Source organism: Channa argus, chromosome 19 (genome assembly GCF_033026475.1).
Source record: "Channa argus isolate prfri chromosome 19, Channa argus male v1.0, whole genome shotgun sequence".
Taxonomy (NCBI): domain Eukaryota; kingdom Metazoa; phylum Chordata; class Actinopteri; order Anabantiformes; family Channidae; genus Channa; species Channa argus.
In genome coordinates this window covers 15,251,458-15,268,293 of record NC_090215.1, presented here as the reverse complement: position 1 = coordinate 15,268,293, position 16,836 = coordinate 15,251,458, and the positions used below count along the sequence as shown (strand labels likewise).

The window sequence follows — 16,836 nt, the reverse complement described above, 5'->3', positions numbered from 1 at the left end:
GGTGGGGGCTTACATTCACTAGCTCCATATTTAATTCATCGGGCATCTCGCTGCTTGATGGCCGCTGGCTGTTGCATCAGAAGAACCTGCTTCAGACACAAACACATTTAAATTGTGTATGCAAATTAGGCTGAACCTGCCAAACAGGGACGGCAGCAGATTTATGTGGAATTTGAAAAGCTCAATTTAAATGTTATTTCAACAAGGAAATGAAGAGCTGTGGGTAAATGTTGAGAGATTCTGTATCACGTCACACTTTTCAAATCTGTATCTCCTCAACCGCTTTCGGCCCCATGTTGATGTGGCATGTGATTTTACGACGGATGCCCTTCCTGCTCCAACCCTCCCATTTTTTTTCTCCGGGCTCGGGCGGGGCCACACCTGGTGGGGTGAGATTTGAACCCACTGCCTTCTGCATCCCAACCCAATGCTCTACCACTGAGCCACCAGGCCCCCTCAAACCTGTACCTCCTAACCCTAACTCCTAAATTAATTTAGGAAAAGAGAAATAACTTGCAGTTCAAAAAAAAAAAAAAGCGTGAAGATGATGAGATTTGACAAGAAAACATATGGGTCTTAGTGAGATAAGAAACAAGAAGGATTAAAATTTAGAAACCCGCCTTAAAAACAATGCAAAGCCTGCAATGCACAACCTAAATTCATAGCAAATACATAAAGGCCAAACTCTTTGGAAAATGAACTTCTCTACTCCTTTAAATCCTAAATATGAACGTGTGCACTGGTTCTCCACAAGGGTCATTGTCCCTTCATCCATTTTCATGGGCATATTTGAAATAGATACAAAGATATGGATATTTGATTTCAAAGGTCAAGGTACGTGCTACTGGTGTTGAAGTGCAGAGGAATGAATCAACACTTTGGACCCGCTCACACAGAGCTGATATCTGCTGGTAAACAAAGTAAAGACAGCTCTCGTTCAAGCCATAATTAGTGTGTATACATTAAATGTCATGTATTGTCCCTCCTTCACTATTAGTTAAAGCACAGAAACCTTTATGAGGCGAGTCATAAATTCAGTAATAATAGCAACCTGATCATATAGCCTTTACAGTCTCTGAGCTTTGCACCACTACTGTCTTACAGTAAATCAGGCCTCAGATGTTATGGGAACTGACAGGAAGAGCCTAAAAACATTTATTAACGGCTTCATATTACACTACATAAAAGGAAGTAGACTCTGTCTGAGACTATTACAACCTACTCAGTGTATGTTTAATACCCACAACACTGTATTTGCAAAGCTCTAAAAAGGTACAAGGAAACTCCACACATGGGGCTTTCTAACAGAATACAACCATGTCAATGTATCATTCCGATATTTGGTATACATTTGTGTGTATACAGCACATTAAATGATATGAATATGAAATATTTGGTAAAGGCCTGGTTTTCTGCATTAATTAGTCATTAAATGCAACCTCATCTTCAAGCATGACACAAGTACAGACAAAAACAATGTGCTTAAGCTAATAACACACAGTTATAATGTTGGGTGTCTTTATTGAAGACACCCAGTGTGGCAAAAGAAAGTTGGATTTGGACCATTCATGATTTCTTCCTCACAAAACTTTGTATTGTGTTGAAGTCTCGGGTTTGATTCGGGTTTGATTCAGTCACTTGAAAAGATAGATTTTGTGTACTTGAAGTCGTCTGTAGTAGGTTTACTCTGATGTTTTAGAGGCATTGTCCTGCTACATCACCCAACTTCTACTCAGCCACAGCTAGTAATTACCAGCCATCGACATTATCAAGTTTTCAACATGAACAAGAACTATACAATGGTTTGGGTTTGAGTTTGGTTTGCATGTTTTAGGTTGAAACTGTATGCATGATTTTTTATCATGCATACATTTATCGTCATTTAAAAACCAAATGTTGGTCCTCACGGACCTCTGCATGTTATACTGCAAACATTTAGTATTTCACTTCCATTTCAAACTTAAGGGACTTGGAGGAAGCTAATTAACGAAAGAAGTCAAAATCAATCCAACAGAGGCAGACAAAGCCGGAATTTCTCCTCTACAAATCAATGAATGCTACATTTTCCAAAAGGCCAACCTGATTTTCTCAGACGTGAAGCATCTCCAGACCCATAGAAAACATACAATAATAAAACAGGCAGAGTTACAACCAACATGTCTAGTTAACGTATATAATATTTTGGATTATAAATACAAATTTATGCGCAGAATTGCTGGGGTTCTTGTTAAAATGAACATAGTTACAGTCTGTCAAAATAACCACATTTCTTAGTAAGAAATATTATACAGTGCCTTCTTCTTCTACATCTAAACCCTTCTATGGTTGTGTTGTTAAGTCACAGACTGTTGCAGCTTCAGACTGTTTACATTTATTTTCTACAGTGGGTTTCTTTATCCTCTCGGACTAATGAATCCTTCTGAATCACGATCACTTTGTAGACAAACATCCTTTAGGGCTGACAGTTTTAGACAAAACCTTAAATGTACTGAGTAAAGCTTTATCCCTCGTCAGGCTTCGCTGCTCAAAATATCCTCATATGGAGTTAGACTGTCTATAAATTTGTCATAACACTCACATTATAAGAGAGAAAGGTATAAAGGACAGAACGTCTCCTAAGTGGAATTTCTTTCCTTCAATGCACTCCGTTTTGCTGCAAAAATAGGCCGAGCCAGAAAACCTCACTCTAGCAGAAGACCCTAATAAATAAAGATGAATGAATAATGACGGAGTAGTGCAGTCTGAATTATGCAAATCCAAATGGAACTGTTAAGGCTTCTGTTTCGGTGTGATAAATAACAAAATCCTCTCTATTCAAGAATTTACCAATAAAACGAAAAAAGTGAAACAGTAGGTTTGTTCTACAAATATGTCTACATGCAACCACTTCAGGTGACTCTAGGAAACTGATGTCTTGCTAAGATCTTTGCCGACTGTACATACAACACGCTCGAACAGGCTTTTCTCACAGGCATGGACATCATGTGACGTGAACTACTTTGACAGCTCTGTGAAACCCTGCAGGTACTTCAACCATTCCTAGAGAATTCCTTTTCAAGCCAGCTGCCCTAGACGACTCCCAGAAAATCTGGGTAGCTCCATTTCACACACTGGAGTGTAAAAGGCTGGAGCTAGCTCAGTGTAAATCCTGTCCAATCTGATGACCCGCGGAGCCCTCGCAGGCACTGCATCTTGTATTTCACAAGCTGGTGATAGAATGCCTCAATATCACTTTCTCACTTTATTTGCGGTGAGGCTTATTCATTATGTAGCCTGGGATTTCACTACCGCCTCTGGTGATCCAGCTCCCCCCAATAGCTGCAACTGTGAGGAATATGAGTTTATAATGTGTCACAGTGGAACTCGGTATTGTCTCAGGTCACGTGCCACAGTGAGGGCGCTTGTGTCCATGTGCAACCACAGAAACAGCATCTAGGTAAAGTTAAAATTAAATGTCAACTGGTGTTTCATTTTTCATTTGTTGCTACTACTACTACTACTCGCGGAGCAGAAAAAGCAGATCAGATTATGGACATGGCTAAATGTCAGTGTGAGATTCTAAATAAAACGGCTTCTACAGTTACTCTGGATCTACTCAGAAAGTGTTGGAGCTGCATTATTCAGTCATCTGTCACACAGGGATGTGATGTTTGTATTTTAGTGAAGCCAGCTGTCCACACAGCCATCAGCTTATGTTTCACTAGTGCTTTATCATCAATGATACTTTTACACTTCAGGTCTCTTTTCCTGTGTTTTATGTGCACATCAACATTGGGTTTTGGGCTCTGAGCCCTGCCAAAACACAGGTGACCTACACTCTGTACTGAACTGAATGCATCATTCACGCTGCTGTTACAAACATGCTGCTCAAACTTTGGCTTCACTCTGCACAAGTCCACCTTAATTTTTACCTGTCCAGGCTACAGTAACTGCAGTCAGAGACATGCAAACATGTGTAATGAGCACATCATCCCTTGTGGAAAATTAGATAATAAGAAAACATTAGCTAAACAGTAGGCACAAAATTTTCAAGTACTGAAGCAGCAGCAAATGGTCCCGCAGGTCATTGTTACCATCAGGAACAAATTTAAGACTCCGTACCATCCATTGTCCTACTACACGCAGCATCATGCTCAGAAACACCCCAAGGTACATCAGGAAGATAAAATGCAGAGAAACTAGGTGAGCTATTCTATGTGTGTTTTACCTAACTGAAGTCATGGCCTCGGTGTTAATATTGGATTTTAATTTACACTAAGCTGATGACCACAGTTCCCCAAGAGCCATGTTGGCATGTTAGCTGTAATGTTTGCCATTGTTTTTGGCACCTGGGAGAGAAATTCCTCATCCTTATTACTGTGTATGTTGATGTGAGAGAACACAGAATACTAAACGGGGAACGTTATAAACAAGTGACACAAATGAGTCATTTAAAGCCATAAACTAATAAACGTGTACGGGCGACTGACCCACCCACAGTGACTGTGTACTATGCAAACGTAGGACATTTTATTTTCCCCAACTGAAGGAAAGAAAACTTCCTCCTGGGGGATTTTTTTTTCTTCTGAAAACGTGTGGAAACAGTGATATGAAGAGTAAAACCTCCCTCCTCCCTCCACCCTCCTCCGTCTTGCCTTGGTTGCCAGCTACAGCTACCCAACATAATGTACTCTGAAACGTACTCCTGGAATGCACTCAATATCACACACTGATGGTAACAGTGTACATAAGAGTGTGGGCATTTCCTTAAAGCCATTAGCAAGCTGGAGGGTAGTAATAGCGTTCTTATTTAGATGAGTAAGCAGACCTAAAGACAGGTGCTACACCAGTGCTGCTGTTGTGCTGCTTGTGTATGAGCAAGTCTTCTTCAGGCACCGGTGCTTATGAAAAATCATCCTCATAAAGTATTTAGCTTCTGCTGTGTGTACAAGCTGCATCTGTGCTCTTTGTGCATTTAACAGCACAAAACACAACAATTAACTCATGTGGACAACAGTGTGTGAGACTATTCATTTGCAATTTAACATTTTTTACACCCATGCTGAGACTGAGAACTACAGTACAAGTTGTAAAATTCAGATGAAAAGTGTCTTCTACCTCTAATGCAATCTGGCATCTGGTTAAAGAATAAAATTTAGCCTCATGACAAATATAGCCCCTGCAAACATTTCATTTGCTTCACATGTAGACAAGTGCGTGTGAATTCCGTAGCTGGAAACGTCACGCACTGCCACTGTCATGAAGATGTGTCCAGAGACATTAGACATTTCACCACAAATGCTAACCTTCCGGTTTTGTGCCAATCCCTCCAACTGATGTAAAGATATTTCAAGTAAAAACATTGATCTTCTATTACTTCCAGAAAAAACTCAAGAGTTGTCTCTGAATTCAATCTATTTAACAGTAATTTGTATATTTCACTTAAACACACTAAACACTGTAAATGTAAAGTTTCATGTCGATTCGACAATAAGTTGCCGAGATATTTTAGCGTCTGTCAGACCAACCCAAAAAACTCACTGACACTGCCTAGTCACAGGTTGCGAGCACGGCTAGAAACAACACAGAATCCACAGACGCATCGTTATTTTTGTCTTCTAGGAACTGAAGTGTGTTAATAGGCTTCTTAGAAAATCCTTCACCTTAAGGATAGCTGTTGGCAGAGCGACCACGTTAACAGGCGAATTGAAGGTGACTGTCCCTGCTCTCACTTTCCCCTCCAGGGAAATCTGAGTGGAAGTCATCTCTCAAAGGGCAGCTGTCAAACCATTGAGAGCGGCTGTGCTACTGGATTATTACGGAGAGTAAGTCAGGAGCCCCTCAAGACACCCAACGCTTACTGCAAGCTGCAACTTGACAATGGCCCATGAGGGTCAGTGCTATGTGCTGATGGGATTTTGCTTGATTTATAGGCTTAGGTTTACAAACTGAGACATAGAAAACATCCAAAATAGTTGATGACACTCGGTCGCCTTTCATTTAACCGCAATGAATTATGGAAGCGTGCAAGATATTTTTAATATTTTTCCTATATTGTTATAGTGTATTAATATTGTAACACGTTATTCCAGCAAAACATATCAAAATGTATTTACCACATGGATCTGGAAATAAATATCTGGATTTTATATCAGAGGTGGGTGACCATGGTGAAAAGGTCACAAATGTAACTTTAGAAGAGAAGAAGAGAAGTTTTATGTGGCACAGCTCTTACAGTCTTTTATTGATTTTAAGTGTTTATGCCATCATCTGTTATTTCGGTGATCCGAGACAGAGATACGTAAAAAACATTGAATATCATCACATAATTACACAATAAGCATTGATGTAATCAGCACAGCATCACGTAGACATTTTGACGTGTCATTACAGGGAAATCACAGGTGCTATTACTAAGCTTTAGTTTGACAGTAAGTCAACATCAAAACCTGAAACCGCGGCGTTGACCTCATCTGTGCTTTTCCTAATCCAAAATGTCCCCTGTGAAGAAAAAGGCCTCTTGCAACATTAATTTTGTCCCCATTGCACATCTCTATTTGTGCGTACAGTATGCGTAATTTCCCAATCCTGACACATGCAATGGATTTCCACACAACTGCAGGAAACAGCATCTAGCCATCACATTCAACCTCACATGTTCTTCTGCGAATTAACACCATGATGAATGAACGCTGTCTAGTCCTGCCCAGGCCGCCTCATTTTCCGCTCTCTGTGAGCAGATGGAGACAGATCCTGAAACTAGAAGATGGAGCAATTACCGGAGCGAGTACTGTGCCGCGCTGGTGCACTACAGAGCAGGGCTGGGTTTGGATTCACCTGAGGAGGTCTACCCTGCAGCTTTATCGAGCCAAGATCACAAGGGGGCCCATGGTAATCTTCCCTCCACGCTGGACTATAATAAAACAAGTTCAGTGACAGCCCTGGGTGGACTGTGTTTCTATGGCTCTAACTCCCACTGTTCTGTTATGATGGTCAAACTATCTTTGAGGAAGTAATGTGTTTTCATGGAGTCAGTTACTTGGCTGTGGGCTGATATTTAGTAAACTGGCACAAATGAAAACATGGCAAATAATCTACTGGTGCATCCCTGCTTGTACAGACAATTATCATTGGATTACGTTGATGCTGAAGAAAATCTTTTATTCTAAGGCAAGTTCTGGGGTTAGGCCAAGTTTCCACTTTGAGGACAGCAGCATCCAAACGTGTCATTCAGCAAGCACAGCAAAAGGAAAAAGAAGCGATGATAAGTTCAACAAAGAGCAGTGAGAAAACTTCCTGGGAAAGGGGCCATGACTCGATTTGAGGATACGTGCCACCTGTCAGAAAAGTGAATCATGCTAGTGCTGACATGCATATCAAATAAAGCACTGGGCTTATATTTTAACAGTGTTTGCACCAATCTTCCACACATTTGTGCAAATAAACAAATAAAGTATTCAACCATTTTTGTTTTTTAATCTGTTGATGTCTCAAGGAACATTCGTCTTCTGATTTTTTTACACATGCAGCAAAGGGAACAAAAAAGCTTTCATTGACAAGCCACTATGCAAAAAATGAAATAAATAAAAAAGGATTTTACACTTGAGCTCACTTTTCAACACAGCAAGATCACTCCATCCCCGAGTAAAATCAATGCTTGATGGGTGTTGAGTCAAGAAGGATGAGCTGACCTCGAAAGCAACGCATCCACTTTAAACATCTGATGCCACTCCTGCCTGCACTTCTGCTGAGAAAACCGCCATGCAAGACAACAATATCGTTTGGTGCCGGTGTGACCGCGGCCTGTGTTTGTTTTAATGGCTGAGCTGAACAGCAGATTCGGCAGCGTGTATTCTGAGTCGTCACACGATGATTTATTTGAGTGTTCATGTGCATTTCAAGCCTGACACTCACACAAATCCAGGCCTGCTGGATTGAGTGGGACGAAACACTTGGGCAGTGCAACAGACAGTATGGGAGAGCACTTTATGATGGACAGGTCATCTGTTTGGATTCAGTATAATCTTTCAATGTGAAGGCAATGTCACCATTTAAAGCAGTTTTACCTGTCAACCTGTTTTATGAATGGTTGGCTGCAGCTTCTCCACACACAGGTAAAATCACCATGTGGGCCCTTCTTGTTTTTCATAGTCTGGTTTAAACCTGTGTAAACGGTGAAGCTGAGACAAATGGTTCGATGCTAGTTTTCCATAACAACATAAAAAAAAAATGCCTCTTTAAAGCTAAATCTGCAAATTCACAATAATGTGAGCATTGTCAAGACGACTGAGCCATCACACTAGCAGAATATTGCAAAACAAATTAATTTTAATTGGTGTGAACAAGAGCATTTCTAATGAAATAATCAACAGAAACAGACACAAATTATGATAATATCAAACTGCTGTGACTTAACTATTACTTTGACAATTAACAGAATATTAACACCCCCATAATTTTGATTTGTCAAGCAAAAATGCTTGAAAATTTCTTGTTTCAGCTTCTCGGCTATGAGGATTTAACAGGATTGTAATTGCTTGCAGCTCAAAATGAGCAATTGGAACATGATATTTTAAGTATAAGGTAATAAGTGTTATTTTGTGAAATACTGCAATAAAAGATGAAGTTCAATTCCATAAAATTACATATCAGGCTTGGGGGAAAAACGCATTTAAGCTATGCCTTCTTTTATTTTTGCAACTGCTCTGTTTCTTATATTTTACAGGTAAAAAAAGGCAACAGACAGAAAAAAGTTTGCTTCCATGCAAACTGTTTTTAATATTCTGAAATGGATTTTTAATGCAGCAACCAGCCCCAAATGGCCGATGCTCTCAGTGGAGGGTAAATTGAAATGTGACTGTGGCAGCACAGAAAACACACAGATTGGTAATCAATGGGTGGAAAAAAGGCAGGGTGGGGTAATGTCAGAGTGGGTGTGTTATTTCCAGCATGAAGAATGTTCACTGGCACAGAAAGTGCAGCATGGTCAGGTGGTCGCAGCATGCTGACGATGTGTGTGTGTGTGTTTCTGTGTACGAGAGATAAACTTCAGCTTTCCTCCATCTTATCTGGAGCCGGTGGCGAAGGCGACACCCACTGCTTAAAAATACTCAGACAAGTCTGTTTCTTCCCTCTGATAATAACCGAACTTCTGTAGGACTTCAGCAAACGTCTTATCTGCCTCACAAGTGGACAAGTTTTGTGCTTCATCGAGGCTGCAGGTGCATGTGAGCTCAGCAGCTGTACTGTAAATCATTTCGAGTTTCTTCAACTTGGAAAAGAAAGTTCGTCTACTGCCTTGAACTTAGCTTTAATAGTTAGTTCGTCAACTGTGTCAACACAATTCAACACAAACTTTTACAAACCTTTATCCCGGTTACCATCATTTCTTCCTGTTATAAAATAACACTAGGCAATATACATTAAATACACATAGAACGTTACCATAATTGTTTAATATCTGCTAGTTTTAAACTTACTTTCCTGGGTTGAGTGAACTCTCTGCAGTTTATTCATTCAACTCTTTATTTTTATTTAAGTATAAAGTCAAAACAACTCATGTTGTAAAGTGGTCTGAAAATTAAAACTAGACATTCTAAGTTTGATTAGTTTGAAGTGAACAGAACTTACATATTTACATTAGGTTAAATAAAAAAGCTTATTTAATTTCACTGAATTCCTGCATGATGTTGTACAGTCTGGGACCATCACAGATACTGTGCTGTTTTTATTATATTTGATGTTGACATGAAACAAACACAGGATTATTTATAGGAGAGGAAGCATTAAAGCAAGGCCACTGGGTTATTTTCTGTAACACAGCTGATGCACGATTACAGTCTGTGGATCCACACATGGGAAGATGAATGTGTTACAGACAGTAAATACAGAAAACTGGGTTTGTTTAGTTTTTTTCTCATGACCCCTTAATGCCTACAACTCAGCTCTGAGATCTTCGGTTACTTGTTTTTTGGCAAACCACTAGAGAAAAGCCCAAAATATTAAACTAAGGGTCAGACATTAAAATTAATTTACTCTGAATGGGTTTTATGGGCTAATTGCAAACCCAATCCCCAATCTTACGATAGAAAAGGTGTCATTTTGTCAAAGACAGGTCATTGTTAAAATCATGGTGATGAAGAGGAGAAGTTAGACTTTTGCTAAAGGCCCAGCTATGAATGTGCAACCCAGGATTAAAAGGCAGGGGTCCCCGCAGAAGTCCCGACAATATCTCACTGCTCCAACATTTGATGCATAAAAGAAACCAACTACTCTCGTCAGCCTGGAGCTGCTAAAATAGACTTAACGTGGGCTGAACGGGCCAACGGTATGTGACTGGGTACCGTGTTCTGTCTGTAACTATTCAGAAAAGAGATGGTATCAGACACACGGACCAACCTGCTCCTTCCGTTTCTGCCAGCGGCCGCACGGGCTCTCCTCCAGGATCTCGCTCTCATCCTCGCTCTCCTCCTCCTTCCCCTCCGATCCTGATTTCCTTTCGGGGACGGACATCGTCATTTTAACGCCCTGTATTTCCAGATTTACACTCCAGACCCTCTCCGCTTCGCTCCTTCCTCCTCCTCCTCTTCCCCTTCCTCCTGTCCTGTGTGTTTTGGTGCTGTGGAGGAGACGAGACAAGCAGTAGCACAGAGACGGTCCGCGGCTTGTCTGCGCAGTGAAGATCCCCCCCCCCTCCCCAAGCTCCACACCAGCCGCTCTCTCAGCCCCCTTGGCGCTCAAAACATGTTGCAGAGACAAATCGGCATCGCTTTACGCAGCCACTCCTCAGTCACAAGGAAATGCCCACGCTCTGTTTAGGTAAACAGTCCCGGCTGCACATTGCAAGGTCGCTGGAAGAGCTGAACAGGGTGGAAAATATATCCCAGACTTCACGCGCCCTGTAGGCAGCAGGCAAAAATAAATTGCGAAATGGCTTTCTGCGTATGCTGGGTGTCCACTCACACTGAAGCAACGCGGAGGTAACAGCGCGGCGAATCCCGGGGAGCCCAGTGTCAGTCGCCTCAGATGTCGTCCGTCTTGTGAGACAGGGCTCGTTTTTCCACCATCTTCCACACGCGTTTCTGGCGGCGGCGGTGTGGATCTGCAGCTACGGAGCCCCTGCCAGGCACGGAGCGCACAGAGGGAGCCTACCGTAAAGCTGCCAGTGTTTGCGCACGATGTGTCTGATTGAAGGCTGTGGAACAAGCGGAGGCGTGTTTACGCCAAATTCTTCTGAAGACGCACCGACAAATCACAATTGTCATTGTCGGCAATGTAGAACAGACACAGCCAGGAGCGGATTTAGAAACGTTTGTACTGCAGACGTGTCAGTAATAACATGCACGCTGTCAATAATTTTACTAAATGAAAAATCAACCCATAAAACCTTCTTATATCAAGTGGCTGCTATTTACAAGTGGTCTTCAGGCATAGTCAAATAGATATATATAGTCATTTTGCGCCTCTTTGTTGTCAATTGTTTAGCACTTTTGTTGTGTCTGGGGGGTTGCTGGTGGGCTTTCGTGTTGCATGTGTTGCTGAATTGTTTTTGCACAAAACAATTCAGCATCTAACGGCTTTTTGTGCCCCGTTGTGGTCATTTCACACCTTTTTTGCATTTGGTTTGTGTATTTTTATTTCACTCAATTGACTGAGCATAAAAATAATAACAGTGACTGCTTACAGAGGCTCCGGTCCAGTGGCTCCAGGCCCCTTCAGCAGTCTATCTATGGTGCTAACACCAGTCTCCACCTGTTTTAATGGGGAAACATTAGTGCGGTAGGGGAACCTAATTTATTCTAAAACAAATCCCAACCAACAAAATCTGGACCAAAATTTGGATCAAACAAAACACAACAACAAACCAGAACCTAGAGCAGAGCAGGGCTCCAGAAGAGTGAAGTGGTTTTAATACAGTTAATAATAAGATCAGTGTAATGTGGCTCAGTTTAGGGCCGGACCGAGAATTACTGTTGGGTTAGTAAAATCCAACCAAGCATTAGCAGCCTTCGTGTATCACTAAAACCTATGATTAAGTGGTCCCCAGTTTAACATTGCCTAATTCTTCTGCAGAAAGTGCTATTGGTGAGCCACAATGGAAACCTCAGTGAGTACATGTGCAAGTTAATTCACAGGACCAAAACATAATCACTGTCGCAGGAATTAATATTTCTTTGAAAGTCGTAGAACTCAAAAGACACTAAATGACAACAAAGACATGAACATTTATGAGTACGTTAATAAGAGACATGGCAACGTAAATAGTCGGAATATGACACAAATAGTTGAGACCATATAGTGTGGACCAAAGGAGGATACAAGACAATCGACAGGTGGAAAATAAAAAACATGTACACAAACATTCGCAAAATGATCAAAATGATCCTAAAGAGACAAGACATATCCACAGAAGTACAAAAAAGAACACAGCAGATTTGTGATCGTTTTGTGTCTCTTTTAGTCTGAGGGATGTTTTTCTCATTGTCCATCTGTGCCTACGTTTTATAAAACTGTGCTGTGTATTGTCCCTCTCCTTGTTATTGCTGCCATTATATATATATATATATATATATATATATATATATATATATATATATATATATATATATATATATAACACACTCACTGGCAGCAGCAGCTCTGCCATGAATTCTACTTAAATGTGATAATTCCACTCTCTGTTTATTGAGGTCAATACAGGTAGTGGAGTCATACTGGAGCTCATTATAGGAAGAGGTGGTTTTCAATTTTGGTCACCGTGAATGAGGTACCTAATACATTGGCCAGTGAGTGTATAACCTCTATGAAAAGATGATGTTTCACTCTTGGATGTTTGAGAAGCTTATTAAATTATTTGTTTTAATAATATACATACAAATATATGAAACCATCTAAAATTAACATAATAATAAGAAGTTTAATCTTTTATTAATGACGGTGATTTATTTCAGTTGTCCTTGTGCTGGAAGTTGGCAGGGGGTGACACCTGTGGTGGCCAATCTGATTTTGGAGGTGACCAGTGCCACCCCTTTAATAAGCCCCTCATACTACGACTACAACTAATAATAATAATACACTTTATTTATAGAAACCTTTTAAAACACCAAAGGTTCCTTAACAAAATATTAAACAGGTGAAAGATTTTCACAGAAACATCGAAAATTAGAACATTAGTAAAGGATTATTGAAACCAATCAATAAATGCAACCACAAGGGGGCACAGCTCAGTCTCTTCTTGTACCAGTCCCAAGTCTGGATAAATGCAGAGGGTCGTCAGGTTGCCAGGAAAGACATCCAACATAAAACACAGGCCAAATTTAACATGAGAATCATGACTTCCACGGCAAATCGACTATAAAAACCGATCAACAAGGGCCATTATAATTTTGACTTTATGCAGCTGTAAAACTGGCTAACTGGTAAAACGGAAAGTGTCTTTGAAGTTTTCGTATGTGCACAACTTCTTGTGTATCGTCTTGTGTAAAATTCCAACTCACCTCAGCTTTTGTGCTTTTTTTTATTCTCCACCCTAAGGTATTAATCCCCTTAAGGATTATTGAAACGCACTGTTTCTCTGTGTTGATTGGGCAAATCTGTGTGATATGGAGAACTATAACACACTGACAGTGGCAATAAATCTGAAATCTTCTGCCAGAGAATTTGCATTTTTTTTTTATATGAAGTGTTCCAGATAAACCTAATTTGCATTTAAGTGCATGTGGATACAGAGACAACAGTTGGATAAGTGTGACACCTTGTGGCCCTTTGGCACAGTTGCAATAGGTTTTTACTTTTAAGAAAAACTTCATTCTAATTTGCTAATATTAAACTTTATATATAGATTCAAATATTCACTACTGATGTTTCATAAAAAAATATTTTATTTGCAGAATTGAAGAATACTTTTCTATTTCTATCCATCAGTGCTGGAAAGCTACTGAAAAACAACCACAAACATTTCAGACTGAGTGTGGATCTGAAATGACTACTTACGTTTACATTTAGTCATTTAGCAGACGCTTTTATCCAAAGCGACTTACAGGTGAGGTACAAGGCAGCAAGAATCTATGCCAAGGAGAAAACATCACAGCAAAGTCCTATCAGAACAGTGTTCACATTTCACGAGATTCCAGGGCGAAAAAGAGAAGAAAGGAAGTTTCTTTAAAAAAAAAATAAAAATAAATAGATTTAAGTGCATAGGAAGATGTGGAAGAGTTCTGTTTTAAGCAGTTTTTAAATATTAGGAGAGTCAGCTGAGCGTCCAGAGTTTGGTAGCTTGTTCCACCATCGTGGGATCACTGCGCTAAAATGTTTTGCTTGGGGTCTTTTATGCGGTGCTGGGACCACCAGACGTCGTTCGTTGGCAGACCGCAGCGGGCGGGAAGGATCGTAGACTTGAATGAGTGAGTTGAGGTAAGCAGGAGCTGTTGAGTTAACCACCCTGTAAGCAAGAGAGAGCTTTGAACCTGATGCGAGCAACAAAATGAAGCCAGTGTAGAGATCTGAAGAGTGGTGTGACATGGGTCCTTTTTGTCTGATTAAAAATGAGGCGAGCTGCTGCGTTTTGGATCATCTGCAAGGGTTTGATTGTGGATACCGGTAACCCCATTAACAAAGCATCGCAATAATCAAGACTACTTCTCTTATGGATATACACCTTTGGATATGATCAGAACCAAAGCATCGCACCTTTTAAAAAAAGGTTTCTGTGCTTAGATGAAATCAGAATCTTTAATACTGTGAATACAAATGTGCATTCTACGAATGTTCTCTATAGAAACTAGGACAGATTTTAGTTTGATTCAGCAACAACAACAAAAAACAACATGTAACCGTCACATCAGACATGTACTTAACATGCAAATTGCTTAAAACCAAACAAATACAGTAAACTGCCCTGTGTAAGAAAAAAATCTAACATCATAGTTTTTTTATGTAACCATCAGTTCCTCCACTAGTTAACTGGCCAGTGTTGCTTTTAAAAACCTTAACATTGTTTTGAATGTATGTGTGGAGACAGACTATGTCTGAACTGAGAGGCCTGATCACTGCTTCTTACAAAGCCAAGAAAAAGCTTCAACAAATTGTGAAATATTAATATTATTATAAAATTTAATAGTATCTAAACATGACTTTCACACACACTGTAAAGTGAAGTTTAAAGCCATGACTTCATGCCTCTCTCTAGAGCCCAGCTCCAGACCTCGTCACCTTCATGGCACACCACCAATTTGCCATCATCAGTCGGATGACTGATGAGCCGCTGGTTTTACAGTTGCTCTCCAATGAGCTTGTGTCCCACCTGGGAGCATTAGTCTTATTGTACATGACCAGGTTGCAGTCCTCCTGCATACACAGGTGGAAAACATCTGAATTATCAGTGTCGGAAGCCCAGAAGGGCTTTCAGGTGTAGATGTCCTGTAGACACAAACAGAGATAATGTTATCAGAATGTGAATTCTGATTTTCTCTACTTTTGCAAACTGTATTGCGATATGCGTCTTGAGCACACAGATATTCTGAGTATCTCATCTCGAAGACAGCTTTATTGTTCCCATTGTTGGACATCAGGTAGTGTCCCCTCTGGAGCGCCTCATTTCTGGAAAAGAAGTTCCTGCTCATGACTGTGCAACAGAAACATCCAGTTATAATCTATAAAAGTTTATGTATTTTTCTGAAGTTTCGCAAAATTAATGCCTGTACTTCTATAGTTTATGAATGTTTGACTTTTATTTCTGCACTGATGTGTTGGTATCTAACCTAAATAACTATCTGAAAACATCATCCACCACTGTTGGCTTGTTACGTTTGGTTTTATATGTGTGCAAGTGAGAAAAAGAGCTGCTGGATATCTGTTGCTCACATTGACTTGACACTTGAACATACTTTAGACCCATTTTATTAGATGCTGATGATGAAGAGGAAAGAAACTTGTGAATGACTGACAATACACTGTACCATGATGATGATTTTTGTAGGAGGACCCAAAAGCAACACAGTGAGAGGGATGTGGGATACAGATCACTTTTATTTCTAAGGAAACGGGGAAAGAATAAAGAATTCTAAAACGGGGGCTAGGCTGAATAACAGTGAAAGTAAAAAAAAAACAAAAAAACACACAAACTAAGCACAAAATCAGCGATCCTAACAAGAAACTAAAATACCAAATCTGAACACAAGATATAACAGAGAACCACGGCTAATGAAACTAAAAAGCTCTCCAAAATCACAGAACACAAGCGCAGACTAGGGCTAGAATTAAATACTAAGTGCTACCAAGTGAGATCTGGTTAAAGACAAAAACAGGGCTACACAGAAAGACAAACAACATAATCAAACCTCAGACCAAAGCAGATAACAGAGGTCCATACAAACAAAAGTGAGGAGTCAAAAAAACCATGAGCCTGGGAAAACTCGAAGACAGGGTGAGGCATGTACAACAACAATGAGCCGAGACGAACTAAAGCCGTCAGTGAGTAAAGATAACGATCCAACACTGAACCAAGGGGAGAGCTGGGTTTAAAAAGGGCAGGGGAACAGGTGAACGCAATGGAGAGCGGTGATGATTGGTGAAGCTGGAGGCATGAACTGGCGACAGGAAGTGGAGTAAAAGAGGTACAAAATAAAAGTCCAGGGCAGGAAGTGAGCGCGAGTGTCGGATCATGACAGATACGTCAACTACTTATCATGTTAAGGGTCACAGGTCTGCCAGAGAATATCGTAGCTGTCATTAGGTGAGAGGGGTATGCCCTCGACAGGTCATCAGCCACTGAATATTACTACAATCAGTGGAGGAAATACAATATTCCCCGTCACTCTCACATCTATGGGCAACTCAGATTCACCAACCTACAGTAAC

The 16,836-nt window shown here is 40.4% G+C and overlaps 1 protein-coding gene across 1 annotated transcript in view; it reads right to left on the bottom strand.

Moving 5' to 3' along the window:
- Positions 1-11,160, bottom strand: part of nrbp2b (nuclear receptor binding protein 2b) — a 31,517-nt gene extending 20,357 nt beyond the window's left edge. Inside the window, exon 1 of the mRNA XM_067486294.1 lies at positions 10,378-11,160. Coding sequence (XP_067342395.1) covers positions 10,378-10,497 — 120 coding nt within the window. The 5' untranslated portion in view covers positions 10,498-11,160. The remainder of the gene's footprint in view (positions 1-10,377) is intronic.
- Positions 11,161-16,836: the final 5,676 nt, after the last annotated feature.